The sequence below is a fragment of the Meriones unguiculatus genome, chromosome 14 (assembly GCF_030254825.1).
Source record: "Meriones unguiculatus strain TT.TT164.6M chromosome 14, Bangor_MerUng_6.1, whole genome shotgun sequence".
NCBI lineage: Eukaryota > Metazoa > Chordata > Mammalia > Rodentia > Muridae > Meriones > Meriones unguiculatus.
In genome coordinates, this window is record NC_083361.1 from 56,012,261 (window position 1) to 56,032,830 (window position 20,570).

The following is a 20,570-nucleotide window of genomic DNA, read 5'->3' on the forward strand; positions in this document are numbered from 1 at the left end:
CTTGGCAGGGTCGCTGAGGGCAAAGGGCTGTCTGCACAAGGAGATAGGGTACAATGTCTGACCTTGTTTGGGCTTACAGGCCTCCAAGTAACTTGTCCCAGCACTTAGAAGCTTGGCAATGCCAAATGTCTCCAAAAACTGGGCCCCGAGCCACCAGGAGAGGAAAAGAGGCCATGGACTTGGCAGGAGCGTGTCATGTGAGTGGAGGTTGGAACCAGGCCCTGGGGAGTGAGTTGCTCTGAGAATTGCTTTCCTACACCATGCCGCCTCCTGACCTCACTCAGCTCTCTGGCTGTGGCGTCACAGACTGTACTTAGCCCCAGAGAGTAACGGACAGGTGGGAGGGGAGAACTTGGGGCTGATGAATGCTGATGAATGGAGAGGTTGGGCCTATTCTACGATGAATCCCATTCTAGGAGTACCTCTTTGTCTCCACATTCATAAGATGAAGAAATGAGTATAAATAGCTCAAGGGACCCAGTCTGAACACTTTCTAAATGCAAATACGTGACACTTCTAGATGGAGGGTGCATCCGGCCCTCGGAGTCAGAAGGGCATGAGGGTGTCGGTGTGTGGGAATGGGGGAGTGTTACCCTCAGCGTTGGCTTCTCTTGGCTCAAAAGATGGTTCAGCCTCCCTTCTGCACTGTCCTCCATTCTCCAGTTTCAGAGAGCCTCAGAGGAGCCCTTGAGAACTTGAGTTCAGGGCCAAAGGGAAGAAGATCCAGGCAGCAGTGCACAGAGGCAAGGGCCCGAGTCTTAGATCAAGCTGGGTTTGCAGCAGCCCAGAGCCTGCTAGCCTGACCGAGGCTGTGCTGAAAGAAATCTCTCCTTTGATTACAAAGAGAAATGGGACCTTAAAGTAGCTGTTACTTAGTAACTTCAGGTTTCCGAGGTAGATAAAAATCTCTCCGGCATGTCTGGCCTTCGGGTATAGACTTCAAAGGGCCCTGGTGGAGCCCTTGGGTGGCCACTTGATTCCATCTCCTCTCACTGAAACATCACTTCTCTGTGGCTGGAAGCACCTTGCTCTCAGCCTTCCCACATCTGTCCTTATGCCACCAGAGGCACATCTGGGGTGGCCAAAGGCAGCGTGTTTGTGTGGGATGTGCTTCTGTACACACCTGCAGATATGTTAGCCCTTTATGTTGAGAGGTGTATAAACCCTCCACCACACTCCTAGACAGTATGGCGGAGAGGAACCAGAGAGAAGGGCTAGCCCAGGTCTGTCTGCACTGCAAACACTCATGCCTGGTGCATCCAACCATGTTGGGCTGTCTCTGTCCCCAAAGGGCTACAGAAAGGGCGTCAGGAGGTTTCCAAGAACGGCTTTAAGTTCAGATTTGGGTCTGTGGAGAAGTAGGACCCACTTTTTTTTTTTTAGAGAATCTGCTCTTTTCCTTTTTCATATCTGAAGAACTCTGTCTGGTTTTCATCAGGAGGAGCCTTTATTTTTAAGGCATTAAAACCTCTGGCATTAGTAACCCCAACACACCGACACTACAGAGCAGCAGCAGCTAGCGAGCCCCAGAAGCTGGGAAGGTCCCACGGGGACACCTGGGAAGCTGACCACGGCTTAGAGAGCCTCTCTCCACAACTTCTCTCCACAAGCTTCTGGCAGCCTCGCCTCAGCATGAAGACATATTAAAAAAATTTTTTTTGCAGTATTTAGGATCCAGGATCATTGTCCATTGTCATAAGTAAGATGACAGGGAGGTGACATCGCCACACACCTGCAAGAGTCACTTCAAGTCAGGGATGCAGAGCTGTCCCGCTGACAACAGCCGTACCGTCCCATTTCTCAGGAATGAATGAGCTCAGGTGTCCTGAGTCCTCTGGGCAAACAACCTGCAATTTCTTCAACCACAACCTGCCTCAGGGAACTTAGGGTGGACATGGTGATGTCTGGTGGAGGAGGAAGACTAAGACTCTAGGAGAATCTTCTCCAGAAGGCATCATGCCCACCCCTCGCCAGGGACATGGCCAGTGATGGTGCAAATGTTTAATGGCCCTCAGTGGCCATGTGCTAAAGCCTTGGTCGCCAGAGGAGGGATTTCGGGAGGTAGTAGGCCCTGTAGAAGGAGAGCCTAGTAGGTCATGAGGCATGTCTTTGGGAAGATCAATGGCCTAACAGCGACTTCCCGTTCCTTGTTTCTGTCCTCGAGGTGAGAAACTTTGCTCCACCATGAGCTCTCACAATGGTGTGTTGCCTCGCCACAGGGCCAAAGCAACAAGGACAGCCAATCACAGGCTAGAACTGTTAACGCTGAGCCCAAATAAACCTTTTTTCCCTTTATAAGTAGGTTATTCAGGGTATTTTGTTACAGTAACAGAAGGCTGACTATCACACTGTGGAAATGTGGTAAGTGGAGGGCTTGATGCCACCATTCCTACTTTATTTGACTTGTTTCTCATTTACTTGCTTCATCTAGTCATATGCCTGATCTTTCGAGTACTCAAAAATGAGGTTTTCTTGTGGGTAGCCCCTTTTTCCCAAGAGCCTGTTTCTTGGACAATCTCCTAAATTCCCAGTAGCCTTTGCTATCTTTGGCTCACAGTGTTGGTGGTTCTAGCCTATGACTGGGTTTCCTTCTTGGCCCCTCAACAGTCTCATTCAGAGGATTTCTCTGAATAAATAAATAAATAAATAAATAAAACCATTTTCTTTGATGTGTATGGGCGTGTATGCCTCACTCGCATGAAGTGGAATCAAACCTGCGTCCTTCCCAAGTGCAACAGGTGCTCTCAGCAGCCGAGCCACCCCTCAGTCCAGACCCCGTCCGTTTGTTAACACACCTGGTCGTACTTGTCTTCAATCAGTCCCAGAATGTTTCCAGCGTTTCCTTACCTCAGAGCTGCCCACCACAGGGCTCCTATGTCTGGAACATTCTTCCCTGCTCCTCTCCTCTCTGACAGCTTTGCATCTTCCAAACGCCCCGGCCACCTCTGCCCCTCACCCCTCCCTTCCTGGGCACTTACACCCACGGGGTCTGCTTTTGTTACAGTCTGTTTCTCCCTTGGGGACAGGCCCCAGCTCTGTCCTGCTCACTCGAGTCCCAGAGTAGATGAGCAAACTTTAACCTTGGATCTTTTACAATCAGGCTATGAATTCTTAGCTTTGACTCCTCCATGTCCTTTGGCCAGTGTGGGTGCAAATATCTGTCCTCACAATAGTCTCTTAAGACCGATAAGGAGAGATGACATTCCTCTGTGTGAACACAGCTCTGCTTGGTGGCCCAAGCAGTGGGAAATCTTGGCTTCCTTCTGGCATTTGGACTTCATCATTGCAGACTGGGCCTCCAACGGTGACACACACACAGATGTGTCCTCCTCACATATGGACCTGGCAGGAAGAGGAGGCTAAAACCCTAGAGAGGGCTTAGGTGCTGGTTGGGCATCTTCATTTCCTGGAAGTGCTGCATTCCAATGACTCCCCACACCAGCCTGGCCCCACTGTGGGTCGGGTCTCTCTCCCAAGTGGGTCTCTACCACAAGTGGGGTCAGATACCCTGTCTCTCCTCATGGCTTTGTGACAAGTCATCTTTTCAACCTGATGGTGTCTGGAATGCGATCTCCCTCCCTCCCTTGCTGCTTCCTGCTCCGGCTGACACACTGCCAATCTCTAAACGTTGTTTCAGGCTTTCCTTTGCTGTTTTGCTGCTGTGAAGTCTGCCTTGTTAACACCAGGTGCTGAAAAATGAAAACTTATCTCCTCCATCAGCAGCATCAAAGCAAGGTGGGGCAGAATGGTTTCAACTAGTCCTGTGTATCCCGAGGGCATCTGGCCTCTTGTCAGGTCCTCTCTCCCCGTGGGGCACAATACTATCCACCCAAGCCCTATGCAGCTGCCCGGCCTCACCTTTGCTCAGTGAGGTATCACACGATGTGCTCAAGCGAAGGAGAGAGCTGGCATTTCTCCGCCGAAGGTGTATCTTCTGTTTCCTGCCGTTTGACTGTGAGGCTCTAAGAATAGTATTTTTTTTTTTTTCTGGTAGCAGAGCTTTAACCACCTAGAAAGCTTAATTAAGCTTTCCCACTGCATTTTTTTAATTGAATTAGTAGCGATAGAGTATTTTTAGGACGGAGGTGATTATTTCATGTAACAGATACATGTCTAGATATTCTGAAACCTCTATATAGGCCAGAGCAGCTAGAGAGCAGGCTCAGGGAGTTGAAAGTGCAGTGGCTTGCTTCTTAGGCACGGCATCACCATGACAGTTATTTATTCTAGTCATTCATTATTTATGCCCTCAATTCTTTTTTTCCTAAGCAGGAAGGAGAGAATTTTTTTTTTTTTATGAACATGTAGCTGAGTCTGGCCTTCATCTCCACTTCCAAGTGCAGGGAATCCAAGCATTCACCTGGGTATTAACCTTTAGGAAGGAGAATTCTTGGGTTTTGTTTTTGTTCGTTTTAGAGTGTTATACAAAGTGGTAGGCCCTCACTGGTTTTAAATTCCCTTTGAGCTGCTGGTCTGAGTGGGATTCCTTCCTAGACTCCAGTTGGAATTTTTCTCGTGTTTCAGAGGAGCCACACTATCACATGGGGGAGAAGTTTTGTATAGTACACTGCTTTGAAAAGTAGAAGTGGCATTAGGACATTGTGCTAGGAGGGAGCTACAAGTTTGGAAAGCAGGCAGCCACATGACGAAAGCTTGGGAGGGCATTGTCCCGCCAGCCACAGTGATGATTCAAAGCGCAGGTACCAGATGGCATGTTTTCACAAAGAAGGCTCTGGCGAAAAACACCACATGAAATGCTCTGGGTGAAACTCCCAGGTTTTCTCGGAAGGGGCCTTCTGTGCACAAGGGATGAGAATTATTTCAATATTGGCGGGGGGGGGGGGGAGCAATGCAGTACGCGCTCTGGTCACACTTCCAGGTCAAGGCTGGCCAACTGCTGTATCCAGCTGAAGCTGGGGTCTATGCAGATGATCTGCATTCACAGGAAGCGGGTTTCGAAAAGGGACCCATGAAGGATCCTGAGAGGAACTCAAGGGCGAGGGAGGGTGAGGAGGGTGGGGCGGGATGAGTTCTATTTGTGGAATTTTCCACCTCCTTTGAGATGGGTTTGCCAATTGAGATACATCAGTGAGATCCATGCAAAGATATAGGAATGGGCATGAGTGTCCCAAAAAAAAGGTGGCATGTGAAGACAACTCCCGAAGGTGGCCACAGGCACATGTGGAAGTCAAGTTATTTCTTGCTTTCTTTTGATATTGGTGGTATCAGATGCTTCTGCTCTTTAATCTCATGTTTCCATGCTTGCCTTTAGAGTGTCAATATTTCTTACGTCTCTTCTTCTGCCAAATATGGCAAATCCAGGGGATTTCTGTAGAGAACCATGCACTGAAGCAGTGTACAGTGTCTTGATTTGGGCTTGCTTTACTGACCTGCAAAATCACCACTATCCCCTTAGCTTCCTTCCTGCAGACTAAGCTGAGGTGGGTTCACTCCTGTCTAAACATTGGTCCTCGTTCAAAGCACCAACATCATCACAGTTATGAACCTAGAGAGACTGGAGGGCAATCTCAGCTGCTGGCAGGGAGTGACCAGAAGAGCCAAAACTAACCAACAAACAACAGGGCACTGAATCCCAGGACTGTGACTCAGTGGAGGCAGAAGTACGAGCTCACAGCCTTTCCTTTCTTACAATTAGATTTTCTCCCACTGACCACAGTGCTTAAAAACATTAAAACAAAAGACAGCCGGGAGACATGGCTGTTGGAAAACTCAGGCTCCCTTTTAGGACTTGCCGTCTTCTCTAAGTGGTGGTAGTTTTGTCTCCCAGCCCTCCACACCCTCCTCAACTCATTCCAATCTCTTCACACTTGCTAGTCTGCACCGCAACTTGGCCACCAAGGCTCCCGAAGGGTGGGTTGCTCTGCTCTTCTGCATCCCACCGCCAGGCCTCCTACTGCTGCCCAGATTTTGGTGCCATTTTCTCCTTGGCATTAACACAGCCCTTTCTCTGAGCTGCTTGTTGAAACTATAGATCCCAAGTCCCAATTCTCAGTGACCCTGTGAACCCTTCCTATTTTGGCCATGTTTCAGATGCAAATGAACACAGTGGATTTAGCATTAAATAAGGGCTTAATTGATCCGACCTCAGATCATCCTGTTGTGGCCCTTAACAATGTGCTGAGCAGAAATGGTTTTGTGAAACCTTTGGTGAGACCTCATGGCAGTGGTATGCCAGTCACAGTAACTGAATTACACTCTGACTTACATCATATTGCATGGCTCTACTAAAAAAAAAAAAAAAAAGAAAAGAGATTGACATAAACAAAAGGGTAAAAGTTTTCCACGTTTCCTCTGGTTGGAAAGAGCTAAACTAACATGCTTAAAAAAGCAGTAGTGATCCAATGCTTGCTTATTAAAGAATTAATCTGTTTGCCCTCTCAAACAGATGGGTGCTGCATAGCAAAAAGGGGGAGGAAACTGATATTTCCAAGTACAACAGAACAAAAACTGCATTAGGTTTAAAAATACATTAAATATAGACATGTGGACGACATGTTAAATAGACATGCTGCCAGCGATTGGTGTGATTTTCACTATTTGTTAGGTACAAAACAACGGGCTACGGCGGCGTCCATAGGAAGACATGTCCATCCGCGCTGAGGCGGTAACTGGGATTCTAAGCTTTGTCTTCACGGTTTGCTCTGGCCTGCAGACTTGCTTTTGTAATCCAAATAAAGCATTTTAATTGGAATTAGAAGTTATGTGAATACACACTACACTGAGTATCCCCAGAGGAAAACGGGGGCTGAATAGACACCCTGAATGGATCAAGCAGTCTGGGCGCGGCTTCCTTGGATGGGTGAGCTCCAGGGGCTGCTCAAAAACCCAGCTTTCCTGGGTTCTCTCAAGTGGCAAGCTCAGACTAATGATGTTAGGGCAGGAATTTATGCTTTCTTAAAAGTCCTTAACAGTCCAGGCAACTGAAAACAGCAAACACATACCTCAAGAGATTTAGTACTCTATCCTCTTTAGAAGCATGACAGTTTGGATCCACTAACAGAGAGGCAGAGCAACTCTTTGGCCTGCGGATCTAACTTTGATCAGTTTCAGAGAACTACAAAGTGCCTTGGGTTATTTTAAGACTACTTGATAATATTATGAATATTTAATATTTTTTACTGAAAAGATAGGACTTTTAGTAAATAATTCCTCCCTGTACATCTGTTCTAGAAAAAAAAAAAGATGCACCAAAGCAATGCTGGGAATCTAGGTAAAAGGCAAGTGTGAGTTCCAACAAACCTGAAAATACTTCTTAGTACTTAATGATCTCCCATTTGTTCTTAGAGACATCAGTTCAAGAGTGTCAGCATTCAGTGGGCTCTTGGGGGCCCTTCATTGCCATGGTTGCTGATGACTCCATAGTGAATGGGCTATTCCAAGGTAGAGCCTTGCTGGGAGAGGTGAGTCACCAGACATGTACCTTGGCAGGATGCAGAGCCAGTTTCCTTCATCTCTGTTTCCCAGCCACTCCAAGACAAGCCACTTCCTTTGAAATACGCTCTGGCTGCCCGGATGTCCTGCCTCAACCCAGGCCCAAAGCAATAGAGCCAGCTGATCGTGGAATGAAATCTCTGAAACCCTGAGCTAAAATACAGCTTTCACCTTTTAACTTTCTTTTCTCAAGATGTTTTTTTTTTTTTTCCTAGTGTTAGAAATTAACACAACCAAAGGGAATCAAATATGAGATGAGATGGGCCACCAGCTCCGTTTCTATTCCTTTTACATCCTGCCATAGTGACAGCAGTTTTATTCACAGCTTCTGGAAGGATTGTTGGGCCAGCCCACATTTACTAACAGACATGTAAGGCAAACTGCTTCATCAGGTTTGATTAAACTGAGATAAAAAATCCACCTGCGTTTATTGATCTCCAGCATATTTATTTATAAGGTTAATGAATGTCCATCATCAATTCTAGACTATTTTCATCACTCCCCCTCCAAATTCCATACCCATTATCCATCATTATCCACTTTTCTCTCCCCTCAGCTCTTGGAAACCATTAATCTACTTTCTATCCCTATGGATTTGAAGATTTTGGATATTTCCTGGAAATGGACTCATCTAGCTCAAGGATTTATGCATCTGGCTCTTCATTACTTTTTATGCAATAATGTGTTGAGGTCTCCCTGTGTTGTACCATATGCTATTGGTTTATTCACTTTTATTGTGGACCACACATCACACCACACCACACCATACCAAGATACTGCCCTTTATTTCGCCACATCCATGGCATTAGAGGTGTCCCACTTTTGAGTAGTTAGGAAAAGCACACACTACTGTCTCAGTTAACTATCTGAGGCATCGAGAGCCTATTTCCTGCAGACGCTGAGCAGGATTGTGTATTCCGACCAGCGATGCATGACGGTTTCAGGCCCCACCAATCCCACCATTACTGTTCAGTGATGCTTCCTGAATGGCTATGATGGCAGATTTCTTTTCAATTGGTTTTGGGTGTTTATATCCAGTCTTCTCTGGAAAACATTTATTCAAGTTCTTTGTCCCTTTAGTTGAAAGTTTTTCTTTCTATTCTAGACCCTTACCAGATACATGGCTTGAGCACATATTCCCAATATGCCGCCATCCTTCTATTTTCTTGGCCCTGTCATTTGAAGACATTTAAACGTTGATAAAGTAGAATTCATCCTTTTGCTACTCACGTAGCTCAAATGCCTCCAATTTCTTCTAAGAGCTTTGTTTTAGTTCCTAAATTGCAGTCTATGATCCATTTAGGACAATTTTTAGATACTGCATGAGGATGGAGTCTAATTTTATAGCAGCATTACTAATAAAAAAGGGGGGGAAGGCCACATATTTCCTCATCAAACTGTCTTGGAACCATTGCCAAAATTAAGTTGATCATAAATGTAGAAATTGATTTCTGGAACCTAAACTTTATCCTAATTGTCTACATGTATTATCTTTGTGCAATTATCACATTGTTAGAAATGCTTGCATTATAGCATGATTTGAAATTGAGAGGTATGAATCCTCTTAAGGTTATTTTGATATTCAAGATGTTTTGCATTTTTATATTAATATGTTTGTCTTCTGCAAAGAGTGCATCTAGTATATTGACAAATATTTAAGTGAATTGCAGATCAACTTGGGGAGCACACCATCCTAAGAGTCCCATCTCCCACCATGAGGGTTTTATCTACTTAACTTTAGCTTCTTCAGTATTTTGTGGTTCTTTTCTCACACTGCTCCTTCCCCCAGCCCCCACCACTACACACACAAAAGAAGTAAAAATTAAAAGTAATAGTAGTAGAAGGAAAAGAAAAAAAAAAACCCACTACCAACAACAAAAACAAGTCCACTCTGTTATCTTTATACTCACTGGAGCTCGGGCAAACTCTCAGTGGCCTGCTCCTTAAATAGACCGGAGTCCCTCCCTCCCACAACCCCACCAGGAACCATCAATTATATGGAGCTACACTTCAGCGTCTGTGTAAACTTTTTTTTTTTTTTTTCTTTTTAGGTTTTTCGAGATAGGGTTTCTCTGTGTATCCTTGGCTGTCCTAAACTCACTTTGTAGACCAGGCTGGCCTAGAACTCACAGTGATCCACCTGCCTCTGCCTCCCTGAGTGCCCGGATTAAAGGTGTGAGACACCAGGCCCAGTTCTGCATCACCTTTAAGAGTCCTCTTCAGTGGCTTCCTGTCGTTTTTTTTTCTTGTTTGTTTGTTGTGTGTGCGGGTGGGGTTGGGGTTGTCACAGAAGCCTTCCATGTCCCTTCCTCCCAACTGGGCATCTGCAGTCCTCAATATCAGCAAAGTAGCCTCCGTGCTCTTCACAGTCAGTGGGAGCATGGATCACGGTTCTCGACAGGGTTTCTGTTGAGAGCACAGATCACAAACTTGCCCATTGCTGCAGCAGGATCACAAACTCAGACAAGGGCCTAAGAGGCAGCTCAGACCACAGATATCAACGTGGCTTCAGGTCACTTAGATCAGTATGGGCCCTGGTGGCAGCATGGCCTGTGTGCATGGACGTGGCTTCAGGCAGCAGACAGAATACATACCTCCACATGTGCCAGGATTAATGGTGTATACCACCATGCTTGGCCCCACAGTATTTTCTCTATGCAAGAGCATGTCATCTGCAAATAGGTTTTTTTTTTTTTTTTCTTTTCCAAACTGAATGCTGTTCATTCCCCCATTTTGCTTATTTCTTTGGCTAGAACTCCAGGTTGAATAGATACTGAGAATCTTTGTCTTAGTCCCGATTTCAGGAGGCGAGGAGAGGCTTATGGTATTTTGCTATTTGCCACTAATGCATTAACTATGAGTTTTTGTAGCTTGCCTCTATCTGGTTAAGGAAATCCCTCCATTTTTATTGTTTGAACGTGTTCATGATTTAAGTGTGTTGGATATTTGTCAAATGTTGAACCTTTTTCTGTGGCTAACAGGAAGACTATTTTGTCCTATAATGGTGGTGTCTTAGTTTGGCTTTTATTGCTGCAAAGAGATACCATGACCACAGTAACTCTTATAAAGGAAAACATTTAATTGGGGCTAGTTTACAGTTTCAGAGGTTTAGTCCATTACCATCATGGTGGGAAATATAGCAAAATAGAGGCTGACACGGTGTTGGAGAAAGAGCTGAGAGTTCTACGTCTTGATCCACAGGCAGCAGCAGGAGACTGCATGCCACACTGGATGTAGCTTGAGCATAGGAGACCTCAAAGCCCACCCCCTAGTGACACACTTCCTCCAACAAGGCCACACCTCCTGATAGTGTCACTCCCTATGAACCACGTATTCAAACACATGAGGCTATTTAGGGGTCTATTCAAACCACAAGAATATTGACTGAATTTTTTTTCTACATTGAACTTTGTATCCCGAAGATGAATCTTATTGGATTATGATACATAATCCTTTCTATATGTTGCTGGAATCAGTTTTGTTAGTATCTTGTTGAGTATTGCATTGGCCTAAAGATATTTTTACTTTGTCTAACTTTGGTATGTAATAATTGGCCAAAGCAATGAGTTGGGGAAAGCAGTGTTTAGAATTTGTAAGAATTTGTCCATGATTATTGTTAAATATTCTTTAAATGCTTGGCAAAATTCACCAATAAAGAAATCTATCACTTACCAAACACTTGGCAAAGGACGTATTTTGGGCTCACGGTCTGAAGACACAGTCCAGCACTGTGGGAAGGTCTAGCAGGAGCATAAGAGACAGCTGGCCAGGAAGCAGAGAGCAACACACTCAGTGCTCAGATACAGTTCCTCTTTATATGTAGCTGGGGACCTCAGCTACGGAATGGTGTCACCATGGCAGGGTTAGTGTTCCCACTTCAGTTACCCTAATCACAGCCGTGTCCAGAGACTTATTTCCACTGTGGCTCTACATCCTATCCTGATGAAAACCAGTATTTTCCAAGCATTATACAGGCACACTTGTTTTCTTATAACTCTTTTATTTCTGTGAGGAGTAATCCTTCATGCTTGGCATGACTTGAATCTCTATAGTTTTTTTTTCTGATCTAAAGGTGTGTTAATGTTGCCTTTCCCCACCCCAACCAGAATCTTTTGTTTTTTTTTTTAAAGGACATTTCAAAAAATTACATTTGTGTGTGTGCATGGCCGAGTGCCACACCAAGCACGTGGAGGTCAGATAACCTCGGGGAGTTTTCTCCCCTTCTACCTCGTCCCTGCTGCTGTCTGACATAGTCTATGCTAGCTGGACCCTGAGCTTTGGGACAATGTTCCTTTTCTCTCTCTCATGTTGCCTAGGAACGCTGAGATTGTAAACGCCTGCCAGTGTATCTGGGTTCTATGTGGATTCTGAGCATTGAGCTCAGGTCTTCAGGCTTGAAACGACTAGCACATAATGTGCTGGACTACTTCCCTACTCCCTCACTTATTTTACTCGTCTACATCACTCCTTTTCCTTACTTTGTTGGTCTTGTTTTGTAATGCTGGAGGCTATGTTATTGACTTAAGAGCTTTCTTTTTAAATTTTAGGCATTTGTAGCTAGTTATTACCCACCAAGCGCTGCTTTATTTAACATCTTCATGTGTACATACATATATATCACACACATATATTTTTGAGGTAAGATATTTCTATATAGTTCGTTTGCTTCTAATTCATCATCCTCCTGCCTCAGCCTGAAGCTTAGTCACCAGGCTTGTGCCTGAGCCATATCAGTGGCCCATGGCTTATATTCTTTAGCCATTTTTTTAGTGTTTTTCCTGATGATTACACTCAATATCCTAACTTTTAACCTACTTTCGTTTTAAACTAACTCAATATGAACAGCATACAAAAATTTTGTGCCAGTTAGTTTCTGTTGTCGACTTGATACAACTTAAGAGTCAGCTGGGAAGAGAGCTTCAGCTGAAGAACTTGCCTCAGCAGACTAGCCTGTGACCAGGTCCTGAGTTGTCTTGATTGACATGGGAGGGTCCAGCCCACTATGGGAAGCACCATCCCTAGACAGGTAGGCCCGAACTGTAACACACAGCTGGGAGGAAGAGACAGGGAACAGACCAGTATATAGCACTAGGTCATGGTTTCTGCTCCAAGGCAGCTCTTAGTGATGACTTTTTGTTGGAACTGTAAACTGAAATAAACACTTTCCTCTTGTGGTGGTTTGAATAGGTTTGGTCTCTACGGACTCATGTGTTTGAATGCTTCACCCATGGGGAGTGGCACTATTAGGAGGTGTGGCCTTGTTGGAGGAAGTGTGTCACTGTAGGGACTGCCTTTGAGGTCTCCTATGCCACAAGCTCTGCCCAGTGTGTGTAATCCAGTCTCCTTCTTGTGGCCTTGTAGAAGTCTCAGCTCGTTTCTTCATGCTTCCCACCATGACGGTAATGGACTAAACTTCTGAAACTGTGGCAGCTCCAATTAAGTGTTGTCTTTTGTAAGAGTTGCCTTGGTCATGGTGTCTCTTCACAGCAATAAAACCGTAAGACACCATCCCAAGTTGCTTTTGGACATGTTTGTCATAGCAACAGAAAGCTAACTAGGATACTATAAATTTAATACTGACCCTCTGGCTTTGTACCTTCATCAAATTGTTTTTATATGTGTGGCCATTACCACAGATGAATAATTGTTTTAGACAGTTGCTTCATAACTCAGGAGGCAACGAGACTTATGCAGAAAAATGAATTTAAGTTATCATATATTAAGTACTTACTTTTGCCAGCACCCTTTCTTTGTGTAGACTTCAGTTATTGTCTATGCTCAAGCCAGCCTGGTGGACTCTGGCTGGTCCTGCTGCAGGGAAATGCACTAATTCATCTGGGGATGCTCTATTTCTGCCTTTGCTCCTGAGGGCAGGTGGATTCCTGAGCCATTTACTTTCTGCACTTGGTCATTCCACCACCCTCTGGTCTCCATGTTTTTGGTGAAGACCACCCAAAATTTCAGCTACTTTGTCCCTATTTCAGGACTGTCTTTGAATGTGACTTCTTTGTACACATTGAGTTTCTTGAGTTGAAAACCAGTGATTTTTCACCCAATTGGAATCTTTAGCCATGTAAATTTATTATTTTCTTTTTGTCTTTTGCTTTTTAAGAATTAAGTTTATGTTCAGTGCTTGGTAATATTCTCTGAGACTATTAATTTTTCTTCACTCTATTTTGTTCCATCCTTTTTTTTTTTTTTTTTTTTGAGACAGGGTTTCTCTGTGTAGCCCTGACTGTCCTATAAGGCTGGCCTCAAACTCACAGACCCACCTACTTTTGCCTCCAGAGTGCCGGGAGTAAAGGCGTGTGCTGCTGCCGCCACCACTACCTAGATTGGAAACGGAAAATCTTAACTGACCTATATTCAAGCTTTGCCATTCTTCTGGCAGCTCAAATGTGTTGTTGGGTACATCTTGAAGTCTTCATTTTAGTTAGTGCTTTCGGCTTCAGGATTTACATTTAGTAGTTTCTATTTGGTAAAATATTTTTATACTCCCCTCTTCTTTGTTTTAAAGACAGGTAACCATGCTGGGCTGAAACTCTCTATGTAACTGAGACAGACATTCTTCTACTTCTGACCCTCTTGACTCCACTTCCCAATTTTGGTATTGCAGATATTTGCCACCATGGAACACAGGGCGAGTATTCTGCCAATGGGAGCTACAACCCTGGTTCCGCCTTTGGTTTTTTTTCCTTTTTCTTTTTTTTTTTTTTGGACATATGCTTTCTTATGAGATTCTATTTTTTTATTAATTCAATTTACATCTCCGTCATAGGCCCCTCCCTCCTGCATATGCTCTCCCCCATTCCTTAGCATAGGGGAGACCCCCCAACCCAGATACCCCAGCTCATCTATTCACCACATGACTGAGTTTGTCTTCCTTTCCTGTGGTCTGGTAGGAAGGTCCCATCAGGGGGAAGTGATTAAAAAAGCAGTCAACATAGTCAAATGTCAGAGATATCCCCCCTCCCCTAGTGAGCCCACAAGAAGCATAAGATGCCCATCGGACTTATCTTCTTGAGGTTTGGGCATTGTAGAATGTCTATCCTGTACTACATGACTAAAAATCTGTTTATAACTGACTATATGCAATGTGTGTCTTTCTGGGTGTGTTTCCTCACTCAGGATGATCTTTTCTAGTTCCATCCATTTGCCTGTCTTTTTTTTTTTTTTAAAGACATGTGTTCTCTGTACTTTTAAAAGCATATTTAAACTACCATGTTTTAAAGTCGTTGTCTTAAAGTCCAATGTCAGGACTTTTTCATGTGTAGTTTCCACTTATTACTTGATTGTCTTATGAACTTTCTTTTCTTGTGTCTTTAAATGCTTCACTTTTTTGGGGGGTGTGGAAAAGTGGACCCTTTGAAGGATGCTGTGGTGACTCAGGTTCTGTACACTCATCCCTGAGAGGTCTCCCGTAGCTGTGGCTTTGGTTTTAGTGAGTCTCCTAAGTGGTTCGGCGGTGTCTGTATTCCTTGTGATACATGCACACTAATGTGTCTGCTCTGGTAGGTTAATGCTAATGATGAGACAGAGATTTCCCTACCCCAAACCAGTAAGTCTCTCCACATGTTCTCAGGGCTCTGAGTGCCTGTAGGGACAATGCTTCAACACAAAGTCAGAGGTGACAGTGCTGCCTGTGGCTTTACTCTCTGCTTTCACAGAGCCTCAAGGACAGCTTGAGATGAATGCTTAAGACGATGTCAGGCCTTTCCTGCGTAAGGGCAGGACACTCTGGATGTGCAAAATCCTGCATGTGTGCGTGACCACCTGACCCTCAGGAGCATGAAAGCTTCTTCACTGCTCCCTCCCCGGCTGCCTCATTCCCCCAGCGTTCCTTTAAAACTCTTAGCCTATTGCTAGTTCCACAGGTTATCCACCAGTTCAAGCAGACAAATGCTACTCAATTCTCTGAAGACCTTCCAGCAAATGCTACAGAGGAAAAGCTCTTGTCATACCTGCCAAGCTCTTATCAAGGCAAATAAAGACAACCTTACAGGTGATATCTTGAAAATGGCAAGCAGATCAAGTAACAGGGATCTGGAAATATGGGCCTGAGAAAGTCCCAGATCATCCTGCCATCTTGTGTGGCTCCCACACAGCTGCCGGTTCAGTTTTGTGTTCTGCAGTGGAGATGGGAACGGGGCAGGTTATACCCAAAGCCCACTAGTTTGCTGAGGCCTATAAACAGACACTCCTTGGATTGATTCACATCTTAGTAATTGCCAAATTCTGGAAAAAGTGGATTCTAACATTGTGGACAATTTTCTCTTTGCTTTTATGCAGTATGGAAAATTTTCAGGTGTCTTTCATCCATCGTTTTACTGGCCTTGACTTACATATGTAATGCTCCCTGAGTATTCACAAAATGCAAGTTTAATTATTCCATAAGCATATGATCAAATTAAATATAATATACATTTTAGACGATGACTATGTGCCAAGTGAATGTATGTCTACACACACAAACACACCCACCCTTAGAACAGTATGAAAAACAAAACCTGATATTCTTTAATGCAGATGAATGGTTAATCCTGTTCCTACTGAAAAGTGACAAAACCCAAAACCAAACCAAACCAAACCAAACCAAACCAAACCCAAGTAACCCTTGTGTAGTGTAGAAATGGTCTCCAAAGACTCCACCCTCTGCCTTGCCTCCCCTCTGGCTGCCAGCACTTTGCTGTCTCTGAAGTACAAAGGACCATGCAGTCATGCTTCAAAGGGCATCTTCAACTGAGAAGCACCGTCTCTTCCTGAGGATGACAGTCACTGGGCTATGCTCAGTCCCTCTCCTACAGACACCTGCATCACTTAGATCTACTAGCTGCTATCACTGGGAGGTACTTCCTGGATAGAGCCAGTCAGACTTGGGTTTAAACATGGAGCTATTTTCAGGGGTGTGGGTTTGTTAAATCCTCTCTGCTTGAAGAAAAGGCAAGCTGACCAGAGTTCCCGGAGACATGCAGCAGAGGTTTCCAAGGACAAACAAGGTAAATAAAAACCACACACACACATATGTAGTATTATGCAATGACTCGGTGTCATATAAAGGTACATATATAGCTATAAAGAAAGTGTGGTATGTCTCAGTATCTAATCAGAAGGTTACATGGTGTTAGTAATCTGTGTTCATAACTTTATCAATGGTTTGATTTCCGCTGAAGCATTTATCATATTTGAGCTATCTATAGTCAAAATAAGGTCTGAGTTTTCAACTTGAGAAATTTAATTTTACTACTAATAATCTTAAAGCTGGTTTGAAAGCCCCCAGGACTGTGAAGTACATATATATTTTAAAGGAAGTTACACATGGATTCTGTAAAGTGATATTGAAGATTTTTTTCTTAGACTGCACCTTAACTCCTAATACTTGATGTCAGACAAATGTGAGATGGGTGTTAAGTCAGTGAGTTGTGTGTAAAAGTGATACAGTGAGTGTTTATGAGATGACCAAAAGCTGTTTCTAGAAGAGGACTGGAAAACAAGCACAGCTCATCATTCCGTGCTGTCAGGCGGAGAGGGCTGACCATCACAGCTCTTCCGTGTTCTTAAAAACAAGGCCATTACGCAACTGGGACTCTGAGTGCTTCCTCAGGGATGCAGGAGAGACCAAGTAGGCCCTTTCCAAGGGACCCTCCAGTCAAAGGTTGTTCCTGGGGGAGGTGTTGTCATCTACAGCGGGGTAGCCACGGATGAGTTACCCTTGCTCTGGTGAATGACCTCCCACCCACACTCAGACCAGAAACCCTCATCATGCTCAATACACCGTGCCCAAAGGATAGGAAAGAAGAAGAGGACTTGGTGAAGAAAAAAAAAAAGGCTCCATCCAGAGAGGGAAGGAGATGAGAAAGGGGAATCTGGGCTGCCAACGTTTAAAAGTCACTATATAAATGTATGAAACTGTCAAACAAAAAAATTAAAATATGTATATACACTGTATATATATATATATATGTATATATATATTTAATTATATAAATTGAAGATACATTTTTCACTTGTTAATGGAATCAGGCCTTTTCTGTTATGGTACCAATTATACTGAAGAATACCAGTGAGGAATCAACTAAAAAGAACTCTGGTTCTATTACACATCGTAGAAAGACCGGTTCTCAAAGGCTCTCCTAGCTTTTAATTTTGCACTAATTAACCACACGTGAGCTGAAGATGAAAACTTACCTAAACAAATCACATTTCCCAAGCAGCTCATTTGCTTTATTATTGTTGTTGTTATTATTATATGAAATATTATTATTACATGAAATATCGGTCTACCTGATCAGAAAAAACAACATACAGGGCTAGAGGTATAGCTCACCAGTAGGGTACTTACCTAGCATGTGTAGTGTTCTGGATGGCATCCCCCTCCCCCCAAAGAAGAGGGAGGGGTTGAGGGAAGGAAAGAGGAAAGAAGATACAAAATGAGTCTTGTTTTTGTTTTGTTGTTTTTTCCCCTAAAGCTTTGGACACAGCTGGAATACACAGCATACAGGCAACTGTTTTTTATAAAACCAAAAGATTGACATGACATTGGTGAGTACAGCACAAAGTCTCCATGAGGAAAGCACCAGGGGACAACTTCGTAAGCTCTGTTTCTCATCATTTCAGATGCTGTACTCTAAAGTTACGACTGTCAGCCTAGAGCCTGTCTGCCCGGCCCCCTGCCGGCCGGTGATCAATACACTGCAGTTCTTAGCAGGTAGGGAGGAGGCCGGAGTGTAAACACCTTTCTCAGAACTTAAACAGATTAAAACAAAAGCATCTCAAGCCTATCTCGATGAGAATCCCTGAGTATCAGGGTGGCCCGTTTCCTAGCTCCACTTCCAAACATGTAGCCATGTACTTACTGTCACTCATGTGATAGCCAGTAGTTGCTTAAGCCAAGCACATATGTGGAGTTTCAGGTTCCATTTTTCTGCCTCTAACTTATATACATGTAGGGGTGATGCTGAAACTTCCATTATTCCAAAGGATGAAAGAAGTGGTCCGTCTGATCCGGACCCTCAGTTCCTATTATACTCGAGGCCTTTGAAATATTAAGGCTGAACAGAGCAAGTTATGAAAGGGACGGGAGGAAGTAGGAACAGTGATGCTACAGTTGGCATGCATGGTCGCTTTCTGCCTCTGCCATTACTTGAAGAGTCTGCCTTTTGGGCAGCAGGTGGTGTGACTGCAAAGAGATCACACATTTGTCAGTAACTATGTAGGATTTTTTGGCACTGTTAGAGCTTAGAATTACAGTTAGGCTAGCTAACAAAATGTCATCAACCAAATTTTGGGGAAAAAGCTTTTCCACCAAGCAACCCTTCCTGATTCTCCTTTTAACCTTGTCTTATAAATCATACCACTAAAACAGCACTTCTGCCCCCCCACCCCCAAAAAAAGAACCACTCCACAGCAACCAGATGAACATCTGGAAGCAAAGCAGATTACAATGCCATCCTTTTAAGAGAAGATCAAACCTGACTCCCCCACAGAGCGCGACTCTCTGGCGAGGGAAAGCTCATGGGCTTTGCGAGGCTGGAGATGGAATGTGGACCCCTTCTTTCCTTCTGTCTTCCTGGTGGGGATTCAGAAGTAAAATAAAGGCAGTTCCATGCACCAAGTAAGCAACAAGAAGTCCCATCCATGGCGGAGGATCAGAGGCCTCATACTTCCCAATTATGTAAGAAAATCTTAGCAAAAAGACCCCGAACATTTCAAAACTTGTTTTCCTGTAATAGTTTAGAACAAGAGTGTATTTAATTAGTGTCTACATTTTTGTTTTTAAATCCCTCTTTAAAAAAAAGTCTTCGTAGGTTGCAAAACTTAGAAATAAGACAGGAACTTTCCAGAGGGCGTGGCCCTGGAGCCTGCTGTCCCTCCACAGGAGCCTCGCTGAGCCAGCCTGGGCGCCCTGCCCTGTGGTGCAGGCTGCTGAGGCCATACGGGCCATAGGAGACTCTGGAAACTGACAAGTTTCCAATGGAGAAGCCACGGAGAATAAAATAATCTCGAGGGGAAATAATCCTCTGGAGAAAAGCAGAGGATCATCACCAAAGGTATGTCGTCCAACAGTTAATTTGGTTCTATTATCAAATTAAGAGTTCTTCAGGGAGCTGCAACTCGCTTTAAATTAGATGTGGGGAAGCTCATCTGACTAAATAGTTTATGTATGAGACACTCACATAAAAAGAAACACAGAAGACAAAATGTCCTTAATTTGGGGGAGGATATATTCCAACGTGAAGGCCTCTCAGTTGTGAAGGCCAATCAGGACAGTTCCAGAGAGTTCAGCATGCCCCCCCACCCCCCCAACCCCCGCGCTGGACTGGGCAGGACAGGATGGAAGGGTCTGTTCTGCCTGGCTGGACTCTCCTGGCCCGGCCACACACACTGGGCGACAGCAGGCAGCTGCAGTGTCGAGCTGGCAGTGCTCTGAAGACTGTAGAGTGTTTATCAACTCAGCAGGTCAAAAGCCCGCAGACACTGGGCAGAGCAGCAGTAAGCCACGAAGCCAATAGTTGTCCTCCTAGGGTGGCGGAGTGGAGAGAGAGAGAGAGAGAGAGAGAGAGAGAGAGAGAGAGAGAGAGAGAGAGGAACACTGTTAGCTCAGGAGTGAGGTCTGGTTCTTCCCCACTTGAGATAGTCTTTGTTAGAACAAGTGACTCGGCATGAATAGCACATCGCATTGTGGAAACTTTTTCAAGCCGAGTCCAGGCAGCGGGTAAGGCATGTGTGTGCATATGTGCTCCCTCCACTAGTGGGGTTTGGATGACAACCATCCCTGTTAACAGCTAAGAGAAAAAAAATCTTTTCCACCTTCTAAAGCCAAGTCACAGCTAAGTACAGTTTTTCACATCTGTATTCCCAGGACCTAGGAGGCTGAGGCAGGAGGATTGCTCTGAGTTCCAGGGCAGCCCGGGCTACAGAGGCAGACCCTGTCTCAAAACATTAACAAAAGCATAAAAAGAAAATAAAAAGTGCCACCACTTGAAGGACTTTATCCTCCTCCTACATTCACACAGAAGTAATTTCAGAATCTGCTTAAAGGCCTGGCGTAACAGGGAAGCCTTTCTCAAACTCCTGCTTGGGCACCTCTGCATGGGGAGTTCCCTGGGGCTCCTCACATG

The 20,570-nt window shown here is 44.4% G+C and overlaps 1 protein-coding gene across 4 annotated transcripts in view; it reads right to left on the bottom strand.

Annotated features, from left to right (window-relative positions):
* Window positions 1-17,883: 17,883 nt before the first annotated feature.
* The window catches only part of Lrrc28 (leucine rich repeat containing 28), a 121,143-nt gene continuing 118,456 nt past the window's right edge, over window positions 17,884-20,570 (bottom strand). For all 4 annotated transcript variants that reach the window (XM_060367314.1, XM_060367315.1, XM_060367313.1 and 1 more), the window contains one exon: window positions 17,884-19,969. In XM_060367314.1, the coding sequence (XP_060223297.1) occupies window positions 19,897-19,969 (73 nt within the window). In that variant the 3' untranslated portion in view covers window positions 17,884-19,896. The remainder of the gene's footprint in view (window positions 19,970-20,570) is intronic.